Raw genomic sequence first — 14,043 nt, 5'->3', positions numbered from 1 at the left:
GAGGCAGCATAAGAGAAGTGGAAATAACCAATTCCATCAGGTCTACAAAGACCAGGCAAGGAGGGTGTGACTTGGTTGGTGAGGGTAGCTAAAGAGAGGTATGAACAGCAGTTAGCTAATGAAGCAAAAAGAATCCTAAGGAGTTCTTTCGATATGTAGCCAGCAAAAGAAAGAATAATTATGGAAGGATGACACTGATAGGAGAAAATGGTATAAAGACAGCTGTTGCAGAATGTGTGGTGGAGATATTTAATGAGCAATTCATAAAGGTCTTTCAATCTTGTGAATGTGACTTCATGGAGAGATTGAGAGCAGTTGATGATGGGGAGGAGAGACTGACTGTAAGTGAGCAAGAGGTGTTTGGGGAGTTGAGTAAACTAGATGTTAATAAGGCTGTAGGACTTGATAATATATCGCCACATATTCTGAAGGAATGTGGCAGGGAGTTGACACCTGTCTTGAGATGTTTTTTTAATACAAGTCTTGCACTCTGTTAAGCCCCTAAGGAGTGGAAGGAGGGCAAGATTGTGCCACTTCATAAAGGAGGTGATCGAACTCAAGCATCAAACTATAGGCCTATCTGTGTGTCAGGTGTTGTGGTTAAGTTGTTGGAGAAGCTTGTGAGAACTAGGATCCAGAGTTGAGTTGACAACAATGGTATAATCTTTGATGGACAGCATGGATTTGCTAAAGGGAGGTCGTGTTTTAGTAATCTACTTACTTATTACAATAAAGTGACTGCTTCCTTGGACAGAGGAGAAGGATACACAGTAATATACTTGGATTTCGCAAAAGCTTTTGATAGAATACCTCATGATAAGTTGACAGTCAAACTAGAGCAGATGGGGTTGGATATTAGATTAGTACATTGGATTGGAGACTGGCTATCTGATAGGTATCAACAAGTTGTGTATGGGGGTGCAATATCCAGGAAAAGGAAAGTCACTAGTGGAGTGCCTCAGGGATCTGTTTTAGGGCCATTACTATTTAACTTGTATATTAATGATATTGGCGAAGATTTGGATGGAGATATTCAGTTGTCTGCAGATTATGCAAAGTTGGGATGAACCATGAAGAGTAGTGAAGATGTTGTGGCCTTACAAGAAGACTTGAATAAATTGAGTGATTGGGCAAGCAAATGGGGATGTGAGTTCAATGTTGCAAAATGTAAGGTTTTAAAATTTGGAAAACAAAGATGGGATGCAGAATTTATGCTTGGTGAGGATATATTGTTGGAGGTGGAAGAAATAAGAGATCTGGGGGTGAGTGGATAAGGATCTGAAATTTAGGGGACACACAGACAGAATGGTGATGATAACACAAAGGCTTCTGGGAATGATGCAGAGGACATTGACGTAGAAGTAGGGAGATTCTTGTTCCATTCTGTAAGGCTTTGATTAGACCACACATGGACTATTGGGCCCAAATTTTGTCACCTGGTTTTCAGAAGGATGAAGAGATGTTGGAAACGGTCCAAAGGTGATTGACTAAAGTAGTTTCTGACCTCTGGAATGTCTCGAGTATGAGTAAAGATTGAGAAGATGTAATTTGCAGAGTCTGGTGGACAGGAGGAAGAGGGGAGATATGATAGAGACCTACAAGTTGGTAAGGGATTGTTATAGGATCAATGCTGGAGAAGTTCTACAGAAAATAGTAGGAGATTGGGGAAGTACCAGAGGTCATCCCTGGAACTGTATAAAGAAGGTGTGAGTAGGGAGTGAGAGGCAGGTTTTTTGATGCAGAGTTGTGAATGATTGGAATGCCTTGCCTGAGAGTGTGGTATCTGCATGGAGTTTGAATGTGTTCAAAGCACGGTATGATTAGCTGTGTGTGTGATAAAAGGACCTCCCAGATGAGTCTTTGACTCCATGAGGTCTTGGGGTAATAATAATAACAATAACAAAACTATCTCTAAGAAAGAATGTTTTTCATGTTATCATAAATAGAATTTAGCTTGATGTAGTTTCTAAATAATTAAAAAAAATTTTTTTTTTCACTAGAGGTCATGCCAGTAGAATAACCTGTGAATAACCTAATCATTGTTTCTCTAGTTTATGTAATGTAACTCAGCTTGTCCCGTATATTTGTATATGCTCCAGATGATGATCTTAATATGAAGATCGAAACGTCAGATTAAAAGAGTTTTTTATAACACAGTTGTAAAGTCCATAATTTCTAAAATGAATGCTGATCATCATGTAACACTAAAAGAAAGGATTTGAATTATCTGAATAATCTATTTCTATGGATGTTGGAGTCTCTTTTTACTGTGTGACAGCTACTGTTTTCACAGTAGTGAAAACAGTAGCTGTCATAAATGATAGAAAATGTCAGAAAATCATAAATGTGTTCATAAATCTGAGATAATCAGATTTATGAACACATTTTTGATCTTACTACGTCCTAAACAACTATTTGGTCCACTCACAGTACTATTCGCTTACAACATCTCATGAGTTTGGAAAGAAAGAAAATTTAAAACGACAATAAAATACATCATGTGTATGACATTTTTTCTGTGACAGGAAAATGAAATTAACACCAGTTGGGAAACAAACACCTGACTGTCTTCATACTTAAAATCATATCAGCCAGAGTTTAAAGTATTAACAGCAAAAAGACCCAACCTAAGTCTACTTATGAGTAGTAATTAAAATAGCCTAATAATATGAGTATAAAGTTAGATACCTGTATGTGTTTTTAATCAAATTTTTTTTTGACAATATTTTGGTTTGCAAACATCCGAAAAATATCCTTTTCAGCCTTGGAAACTTGTTCACCTCTGGTACATTATAATTTATATAAAGTTGGAGAAAAAAAACATATTTACAATTACTAAGAGACTTGACAAATTTTTGGTAAGGAAATGAGTCATCCCAATTCAAGTGTGGGCAATATAATAGCACTTCAGCACTCTTTTTGAATAAGAACCCAAATTTAAAACAATATCTATGTAAGAGACAAGTCTTCAATCAAAAGATTCCATGTTCTATGCTGACTCCATACTGAGTGAAACCAGACTTGTTGGATTTCTTATAAAAGATGTGATATTTCTGAAGTTTCTTCTTCTTTCAGTTTGTCCAAAGTATGAGAGACAGCAATCAAAAGGAACTTGGTAAACCCCCAGAGAAAGTGAAGACCATTTATCATTGGCAAAAGATAATAAATAGGGCAGAGTATTGGCAGTAAAGAAGGTAGGCAAAAAGTTCTATTTTTTTTTCAAAATTCTTGCTATTAGTGCTGAGATTCCATGTTCAAAGTTGGAATTCCTGACAATGCGTTTATATCATCTGATGATATTATTATTACTACAAGAGGAGATCTCCAGGAACTTAGGGAGTTCCTGAAGATCTCCTGGCCTCTGTTGATATGTCAACAGAGGCCACATATCACTCACACATCATACCTTTTATTGAATTCATTCATACTCTGCACTCACAAACTCCAAGATCTTAAGCCATTCCAGTCATACACCACTCTATAAGAGAAAAATCTAGCTTCATCCCTTTCTTGACTGCATTCATTTTCAACTTCTATGAATGATATCTCATCCTCTTCCCACCTTCCATTAAATGAAAAATTCCATCTACTAGCATCCTATTAGACCTTTTCAAAGTTTGTAGGTCTATCATATCAGCCTTTCTTTTAGGCTTACACAGTGATCAGAATACATTTTGGAAAATTATAGAGACAACTACCGTGTTTGAGTAAAACTTTAGTTTAATATAAACCAAAATCAACACTCAACGTTTTGACCTTCATAGCAAGGTCATCTTCTGGAGCATATACACTATATACAGAGAAACAAGCTGCAGTACAATCTACATGGTTTGCTAATGTTACTGACCAACGCATCGCATCTACTGCACTTGTAACTTACCTTATATTGGCGAAACTGGATGTAGAATCTCTATAAGGAAAAAAGAACACAAAAGACACATCAAATATAACAATTTTGGTGAAGCAGGCCTCTTAGATCATGCTCTCAACACTTTACACCAAATTGATCGGAAAAGTACCCGCTCTTTACACCATACAAAAACCTAGTATGAAAGAAAATTTAAAGAAGCCTGTGAAATTCTGATTAACCACACTAATATCAACAATAATGGTGGCATGAAAATTCCAAGAATCTGGATAGTTCATATTCATCCTACTTAATACTTAGTATCTAGCATACTTTAGGACTTTAAGCAACCTTCAGCTAGAATATAAAACTATTCCATATCAATTGGTTATAATTTATATGTATAATCATGTTTTTAATATATAGATATAAAAATGTTGCTCTCCAGCCCAATGTAATTTTGTAACCAATAGATAATAATAATAGGACTTTAGCATTGATGTAGTCAAGGTTTTTTTTTTTCACCAGAGGTCAGGCCAATAATTGTTGTAATGGTTGGTCAGTAACTTTAATAAACAATGTAGATTGTAGTGCAGCTTGTTTCTCTGTATATAGTGTAAATGCTCCAGATGACCTTGATATGAAGGTCTAAACGTAAAGTGTTGATTTTGGTTTATATTAAACTAAAGTTTTACTCAAACACGGTAGTTGTCTCCATAATTTTCCAAAATGCATCATATCAGCCCTTTGCTAACATCTGTAGTCCACAAATTCTCAAACTCTCTTCATGATCTACATTCCACAGTCCAATATAATCTAACTATCCACTGTATCTGCATCACCTCAGAAACCAGGAGACAAGATCTATGTTATAATCCAGATGAGGCCATATCAAAGCCTTGTTCATTTCAGCATTGCAATTATCCTCTGAGTTGTATCCAGAGGATAACTGCACTCCAGCTTTCTATCTACTAAAGCTCCAAGATCCCTAGCCTTGTCAGTTTCTTACAGCATAATCCTACCAATACAATATGATACCAGATATCTCAATACACCAAACTGTAAGTTTACATTTACTAACAATGAAATGACAGTTATTTTCACATTCCCACAATTCCAGTTTTGTCAAATTTTTCATATTAAAAATATTAAAAATCCATATTAAAAAATAATATAACCATTAAGGTAATTAAAATTATCATTTACTTTAGTACACATAATTGCAAGGGAGTGACTATAATCTGATAAGAAAACTAAAAAATACTCATAACATCACTCCATATATCACTTTTTTTTTTCTTTTTTTTTTTGAAACTTGGCAAATTACAGGCATCAACTGACTACTTTTAGAATGACATTTCTCAATTGGCATTGTGCAAAAATTCAACCCGCAGGTTATCCATTATACAGTTGGTAATGATGGAGGATTAGAGTATGTTGAATAATATTGCACACTCACACATCAAACTTATATCTCTTCACTATTAAATCATATGAGTTCATAAACCATTTCTAAAGTTTTATAAAAGAAATAAGTTATTTTATCCAGTAATTAGATAAACAATTTTTTCCAGAATATGTATATAATTATACCTACTACTTACCAGTGCTGGAGCTGCAGTAAAAGCAAAAGTAATTGCAGAAGCGAGATAGGCCTGCTTGATTAAACTGTTGATTTCTTTCTTTCTAATATTCAATACAACATTCTGAAATGACTTCTCCCATGCATACAATTTTAATACCTTTATACCATTAAGGATTTCATTCATCATTTTTGTACGTTTATCTTTATCTTTCATCAATATAAACTGTAAGACAATGTATGTAAATAAAAAAATCACTTTAAAAATGCGAACATTATTAATTAATAATCAAATTATATTAAGAAACCATATTCATTAAAAAGATGCAATAGAAATAATAACACTGAAACAGAACAAATCTGCTTTAAACTATAACATGCACAGCAGTGATATATTCAATACAACATTCTAAAATGACTCCTCCCATGCATACAATTTTAATACCTTTATACCATTAAGGATTTCATTCATCATTTTTGTACGTTTATCTTTATTTTTCGACAATTTACATACTTTAAGACAATGTATGTAAATAAAAAAATCACTTTAAAATATGAACATTATTAATTAATTATCTATTAATTATCCATTTATTATCCAATTAGAAGGTTCTATTATCCAATTAGAAGATTCCATAACCTACCTCAACAACCTTCACCTTCAAATTAAATTCACTGTTGAATTAGAGACAAACAAGTCCTTACTATAAATTAAAGAGACCAAGAAATTATATATTTGGTTTAATCCTTTATCCAAGTGTAGGCAAACATGTTTGCACTTGAACTATTTTCAGGACTAGGGAAAAACGTCCAAGTCCTTGCTATTTTTGGATACACTACAGGGTGTTCGGGATAAATTTGACAGTTTCATAAGGAAAAAGAAAATCTTCTTTGTATCTATTAAATTTAATGAATTGACAAAAAAACATTACAGGCAGAGTTAATTACAATACTATCAACAAGATTTACTCAAAATAACCACCATTAGCATCGATCACAGCTTCAATTCTGCTTCGGAACCTCGAACAAGCTGATGCTACAGTCTCCCTGGGAAGGGCCGCAAAAACTGTTTTAATTTTATCCATTAACTGGGCTTTTGTATTACTGGAAGTGCGATTGGTGTCTTTTTCAACTGCGCCCCATACAAAATAATCCATGGGGTTAAGGTCTGGGGAGTTTGGAGGCCAAACATTTGGACTGGTGAAGTCGTAGAAATTTTCAGACAACCATTTTTGACTTTTCCCAGAGGTGTGGCAAGGGGCCGAATCCTGCTGCCATACATACGGCCTACCATTGCCTACCCTTGTTATCCAGGGCTTGACTACAGTTAGCAACTCCACGAACAAAGCCCGAATTCCAATGCCAGGGTTCTTCAACACCTGTTCCTGCAGATTTGCGAGGAATTCTGCTGTACGAACGCAATGAGATCGTCTGCTAGGGATCTTTCTTCTTGCTACATCCTCGTAGTCACCATTGCAAGTCTCTAGTTCATGCCTGATTGTTTTTACTGTATTCAGGGAGCATTGGGCAGCAGTCGTAATATCCTTATTTTGATGGCGGGCACGAATCATCATGATACAAGTTATTCTCTTCCATGATTCAGGTGGGTTCCAGCTATCCATCCTTTCTGACATCTTGTATATGAATGAAGAAGGGTCCAAACTTTTAAATGAAGAGAAGTGTGTGTTAATACATGTAACTTACGGAAAAATATAATTAATTATAAATATGTCAAATTTATCCCGAACACCCTGTAGTTGAAGTATTCGAACAAAATACACCTCAATTTCTCAGTCTATAGAAAGCCAACAAACACAGGATGTTACCTACACAAAACATCCCATCACCATCCCATGCAGAAAATAGGCATAATTCATTCCCTACACGATAGAGCTTACAGAATTTCCACTAACATAAAAAGGAACCAAGAGTATAATATTGAGTTCATTACTACCAAGAAATGGCTACAATAGAACATTAAGAAAAAAATCCTACGTCAACCTACAAAACAATCAGATGAACAGGAAAACCAAGACAGAGGTGATTCTCGTATATATATAATCAGTCACAGACAAAATAGCAAAGTTCCTTCATCAACAAAATATAACGGTCACCTTCTACCTAATCAAGAAGATTTCTGATTGCCTGAAACCTCCTAAACCTCCACATCCACCACTTAAAAAACCAGGTATCTACACACACCTGGGTTTTTAACACACGACTACAACAAAAATAATAATAATAATAATAATTAATAATCAAATTATATTAAGAAACCATATTCATTAAAAAGATGGAATAGAAATAATAACATTGAAACAGAACAAATCTGCTTTGCTAAAGTACAACATGCATAGCAGTGATATAAACCAAACAATAATTAAAGACTCTTAAGAAAAATATTAATTAAGGGAAAGTCTTTTTTTCAGTGCCTGTGTTATTCACTAAGTGGTAGTAGTATGACTGGCAAGTAGTTATATCTTCATCTTTACAACAGAATAGGCAAACCTCAAATGTTTGTGATTGGAGTAACTTCATGGCTCTTTACACATACACACACAACACACACACACATAGTGAGGGTATCCGGAGAGTTCATTGAAAAACAGTTTACCGAAAGACAATTCATCGAAAAAGCAATTCATTGAATAAACAATTCATTGAAAATCAGTTTATCGAACTAAATTAATCGAAAAAGCAATTCATCAAAAGACAATTCATCGATGAGTAGTTAATCGAAAAGACAATTCATCTAAACGCAATTGATCGAAAAACAACAATTCATCGAAAAATCACAATTCATCGAAAATACAGTTCACCGAAAAATGAATTATAAGGCATGTGGGGGCGAAGATGTGTGTGCAATTTTTTTTTTTTTTTTGTTTGTTTCGGATTATTTTGAGAGGTATATATCTTTTTATTATCCTACTATTTATAACTACTATTTATCCTACTTCGTTCGGAAAGCGATTTTTTGGCAGGGCATACTGGTTGCAGTGAATGATATCCACTGAGGCGGGTATAGTTGAGATGTCAAAAGAACATTTCATAAAGGATTTCATCCTCGTGAAAATTTTTAGCTCATATTCTAACCGTTGATGAAACATGGCTTCGTCACTATGACCCAGAGAACAAACAACAGTCAATGGAGTGGAGACACCAAGGTTCTCCATGGCCAAAGAAGTTTCGAACCAAACAGTCAGCAGGGAAAGTTCTTGCCATTGTCTTTTAGGATATGGATGGTGTAATCCTTACCTTACCTCAAGACAGGTGAAACTGTTACAGCAGCTCTGAAGAAACTGAAGGAGGTACTGAAGGAAAATCGTTCGAGAAAGTAAGCAGAGGCGTGTTGCTTTTGCAGGACAATGCACCTGCTTATGAAATCCAACAGACAATATGCGACTTGGGATTTCAATATCTACCTCAAACACCATATTCACCAGGACTGGCCCCAGGGCCGGCCTTAGAAATTTTGTCGCCACGTGCAGTAGCATATTTTTCCGCCCCTTCCCCTTAAAAAAAACTCTTTTAATGAGTCTTAAAAGCCATGATATTAATCTAGGCTTCAACATCTCTGATCTCATAAATTCTAAATAGCAGCATTTAGAATTTATAACATCCTCCGTTTATCAAGGATGTCAAGCGCCTTTATCAGGGCGTTTAACCTGAAGGTGAGTTAGCCCTCATACGAGGATGGAAGGTTTTTCCTCTCTGAAACTTGGTTTTTTTTCTTGCCGAAAAACAAGCGAACTGAATTGGAAAAACACGCAGGGATTTAAGGCCAGTTGCTTCTTCCTTAATTCAAAACAACTCAATCCAATTCCAATTTCCTTTAGCACCGTGTTTTCTAACTGTGATCTGCAGACCACTGGCATCCTTCAAAAGTCGAATAAGACTTCCAACCACTGCTCATCTAAATATAACACCAAATGAGTATGCTTCTAAAAGGTTTACAGGTTTGTTTTTTAAGACTCTTTATTCATCATTCTTTATTTCATTATTTTTCTTTCCTAGAGAATATTTTAACCTTTTATTTTTTTTTAACAAACTGCACCGATCACCTCCTCAAAACCCAGAAATATACCCATGCATATACTCATTAGTATTCTTAGCCTATTCCTTCCCTTCCCTTATTAACTGCAATTACTTGCTTTCGAGGTTATTCGGGAGATAAGTGCACGTGTCACTCGTCGTCGAGGAATAACAGAAACAGGAATAAATAAGTAAATAAAAAACATGCTTGAAAAATCTTCAGGAATGAATTTTTTTCAAGTTTTCCAATATTTTTACTCTGAATTCCTGTATATTTTATTATTATATTGTGAAAAATATTTACATGAAAGAATCAATTTATTATTAGTAGTAGTAGTAGTGATATTAATGATTAATACCATTTTCCCTCATCCTCCTCAATATAATGATATTATATTGGTATAGCAATGCTGCTTTACTAAGGAATAATTACAGAACAATATGGATTCGTATTGTCTTTCTTGTCCGATTTGCCTATTTCCAGGAGGATAAGCCTAGTCATCTCAGTATTAATCCTACTAACTTACGTTCAGTAAATTTATTTATTTATTACATTTATTAATGAAAAAATTTTATTTGGATTCCGTATTTGAAACTTTTACAAAAAAATGTCGAACCGTTCCAATTTTCAGTTCAGCTATATTTGGGGCTACAAAGAAAAGTGTCGAAATTATGTATTACAATAACTCGCAGACTTAGCAGAATTTGCAGACGTTTTCAGAACAAGAAGCTGAATGCATGGTTCAGTTTTAGTTCGTAATGGATCACTTTTATCATGACATTTCCGTAAAGAAGTTCCTAAATGATATTAGCAATTTCGCTCTGGATGGATCAAATTTAATTAAATTTTTAATTTCAATCGACTAGACTTATTGTGACAAAATTTGGTAGAACGAATTTCTTAGCCTATTCCTCCCCTTATTAACTGCAATTACATGTTTTCGAGGTTATTCGGGAGATAAGTGCATGTGGTACTCCTGTCTTCCCTACAGATAAATCGCTAACTGTACAATGAAGCAGGATGTACACTTACATTAAATGTTATAAAATGCAAGAAAATAATTATTACGTTTTAATGCCCACTTCCATATGTTGTCTGTATCATGGGTAACATACTGCATTGTTACTGAACATTTTCTAAACAATAGTTTGCAAGAAAAATGACTTTTCAATGAATTATGAAAGAATTCATCGAAAAATTTTAGGTGAATTGTTTTTTCAATGAATTGCATTTTCGACGAATTGTCATTCGATGAATTGTCTTTTGAGGAATTGCCTTTTCGACAAATTGCCATTCGTTAAATTGTCATTCGGCGAATTGTTTATTCGGCAAATTGCTTTTTCGATGAATTGCTGTTCGATGAATTTGCCTGTAACCTATAGTGAGAGTAGATGAATTCATTATGAATAGCTCCAGGTATCCACCACAACTGAAAACATATTTTCATAGGGCAGTGCATTTCTCATTCTTTTTCAAAAGGGGACCCCTCCATTACAAAGTCTTGTTAATTATGCAAATCTCCTCTGCCATAAATTATACTAATCAGGCAATAAGGTCTTTCATCTTATGATATACCTTCCACCCTTAGCAACTTGTGTGCCAACTTCCTTTCAGATCACTTCCTACATGCCATGGCAGATAGCTTTCTCTCCTCAGAGCTATATACTTTTACCTACTCCTATACACAAATGACCTTCTCTCACTAACATCAAAATCTTATCCAGAGATGTGCTAATAACAATACACTCCATTCATCTTCTTCATTTGATAAACCTTGTGGCAACACAATCGGAAGTTTCAAGATCTTTCATAACCAGAGCCTTACACTCAAACTTCCTTGCTATTTGACAGTGTGATTAAACCTTTTCATCTGTAGTAATTCCATATTTCTCCCAAGAAAGATGTTACTTCACTTCACATAACTTTTATTAACATACATATCTCCAAACATGATCAAATTTCTAAGACTATTACACTTTTTTTATATAATCTTTGTCAAGTAGCTTTATTTAATCCTCCTATATAAACATATAGGAGGATTAAATAAAAACATAAACATAAAGGAAAATAAATAAAAACATAAAGGAAAACATAAACAATTTTTTCTATTGGCATCCTCAGGGAATACAAACTAGTAAGCTAAAATGAAGGTTACAGACTAGGTTATAACTGATGGTTCTAATTCATACAAAAAATTGGTATTGTGCATGACAATGTGCGTGTCTCGTTAACGTGATTTATTCATTATGGCTCATGACGTAATTGTTATGAAACTTCATTTCTTTGATGTTTAATGATCTGATTAAAGTTTTCCAAATTTCTGGTAAAATTAGACCTTGATTCTTGTCATAGATGTCATGTCAGCAATAGATGGCATTGGTGGAAGATGAAGGTTGGTAGAGTAGTGAGACAAGGAGTTGTAGAGTAGACGCCCTCCCTTGATGAGTCTGGACTCCCTGGAGGCGTGATGTAATAATAATAATAATAATAATAATAATATAGAGGGTGGCAATAATTACACTTCTCCTATTCAGAGTCTTATGTGGCTTGAATGTTAGAATGTTAACAAATTTGATAGGCAGACTAATGAAGACATTGAAGAAGGATTCTGCGGAAAAAAAAAATTAGTTTGAAAAGTCACCAACAGGGGGAATATAACAATGTTGTAGCCCAGGAAGCCAAAAAATTGAATAAAATGAAATTGAATACCTGATTTGCTGGCATCATGACAGCTATAAAGTAAAGGGAAAACTTTACAAACACATTCCTATTGATAGTTGTATTCAGCATGTACCTCACTTTAACTTATCGCACATTATTTGTAAAGTTATTTTACCTTAAAAAGTGCAATGCATCAGCTGCTCTTCATGAGTTTAGAACCCTGCAGAACTTGGTAAGGTCCTCTGTCAGCTAACTGCATTAGCTGACAGAAAGTTGAAGAAACAAGATATTTGGAAGTTCAACCTGGCAGGACAGAAATCAGTGCCACCACAGGTAACTGAAGAAGATGCCACTGCGATTGTCGACAGATCACATGAAAATGTTGCTAGTAATAGCAGAATCCATGAAGTAGCACAACAATTGGATATGCCTTATTTCACAGCATGGAAAGTCTTGCACAAAATTATTACATTTTATCTATACAAGATTAGCTGAGTACAGCAGCTGCTACACAATGATTATGATAAGTAATTGACTTTTGCTTTGACATTTCTGGTCGGATTGAAAGTTGACGATGCTTGGCCTTGGTAAATTATGTGGGAAGATGAGGTGAGGTGCATTTTTATCTGAACAGGGCTGTAAACACCCAAAATTATCAAATTAAGGCTTCTGAAATGCTCAGAAGCCTTAACGTTACATTCACTGAAATTTAACGTATGGTGTTTTATAATAGAGCCATTATTTTTTTTGAGGACATCAGGACAGGACCAGTAACTTGTTCCATTCCCACATGGAAATATTGTGATATGGTGAACAGTTTCATCATTCTGCAACTTCAACAATGTCTCAACAAGACCATTTTATATAAGCTGGAGCACCTCCCCACATTGCACAGTCACTACAGCAGCTTCTACGACATCACTTCACAGAAAAAAAAAGAGTAATTAGTTGCTTCTTTCCAGTTGCATGGCCAACTCACTCCCCTGATATTACTCCATGTGATTTCTGGTTGTGGGGTTATCTGAAGGCCAATGTCTATTGTGGTGGTGTCTCAAGCTTGGCAGCTTTAAAAGACAACATATCACAGACTGTGATGAACATTTCTTCAGACATATTACATTTTGCTGTTGAGAATGCTGTGTACAGGATGCAATTTGGTTCATGAGAACAGTGGCCACATTGAATTGAGTCCTCTTTCATATGGGTAAACTCAATGTGCAACAGGTTTGTGACAACATTTGCACTCCAGTAACTAATACCATAATTACTATGATAAATTAAATTGATATTAAATATTTTATTGCTGTGTTATACTTAAGTGCAACACATAAAGGTGATCATTCATATTCGTTTAGTCTTTGCTATTCATTTGTCTCTCCATTTTAATACTTTCTTTACGTTGTACAGTGCCATATTCCTCCTTTCGACAACTTTTCAAACTAAAATTTTATTTTCACAGAATCCTCTTTCCCATATCTCAATTAGTCTCCCTACCAAATTTGGTGACATTCCATTTGTTAGAAGGTGGAGATCTAATCAGCAGAGTAAGATAATATGATTACCAAATATATAAAAATGTTTTGAAAAAATTTGGAGAAAAGAGCAAAGCAAATAATAATGATAAGTACTTGCTGGATTTCTATTCAGCACATGTACTAGTTATTGATAACACTATGTTCCAATATAAAAATGTGCACAAATTCATGACTTATTTTTTAACGGTATTAACAACACCTTATAAAAAGATAACATCCATTTGGAACATGGTGTTAGTAATAACCAATTCATGTCCTGAGCAGAAATCCAACAGGCATTTGCCATTATTATTTGCTTTGCTCTTTTCTTCAAATTTTCCCAAAACATTTTTGTATGTCTCACAATCATTTCCTACTCTGCTATTTGGATCGACAAGGACTAACT

General features: G+C 34.7%; 1 protein-coding gene across 1 annotated transcript in view; it reads right to left on the bottom strand.

The window, feature by feature from the left end:
- The window catches only part of LOC150105146 (multidrug resistance-associated protein 1-like), a 475,014-nt gene that overhangs the window by 286,158 nt on the left and 174,813 nt on the right, over positions 1-14,043 (bottom strand). Inside the window, exon 12 of the mRNA XM_090396181.1 lies at positions 5,452-5,655. Coding sequence (XP_090252307.1) covers positions 5,452-5,655 — 204 coding nt within the window. The remainder of the gene's footprint in view (positions 1-5,451; positions 5,656-14,043) is intronic.

Source organism: Typopeltis vanoorti, chromosome 7 (genome assembly GCF_054136105.1).
Source record: "Typopeltis vanoorti isolate ZY-2024b chromosome 7, IOZ_Tvanoo_1.0, whole genome shotgun sequence".
NCBI classification, from domain to species: Eukaryota; Metazoa; Arthropoda; class Arachnida; order Uropygi; family Thelyphonidae; genus Typopeltis; species Typopeltis vanoorti.
The sequence above is the reverse complement of the archived record's forward strand: the minus strand, read 5'-3'. Positions and strand labels throughout refer to the sequence as shown.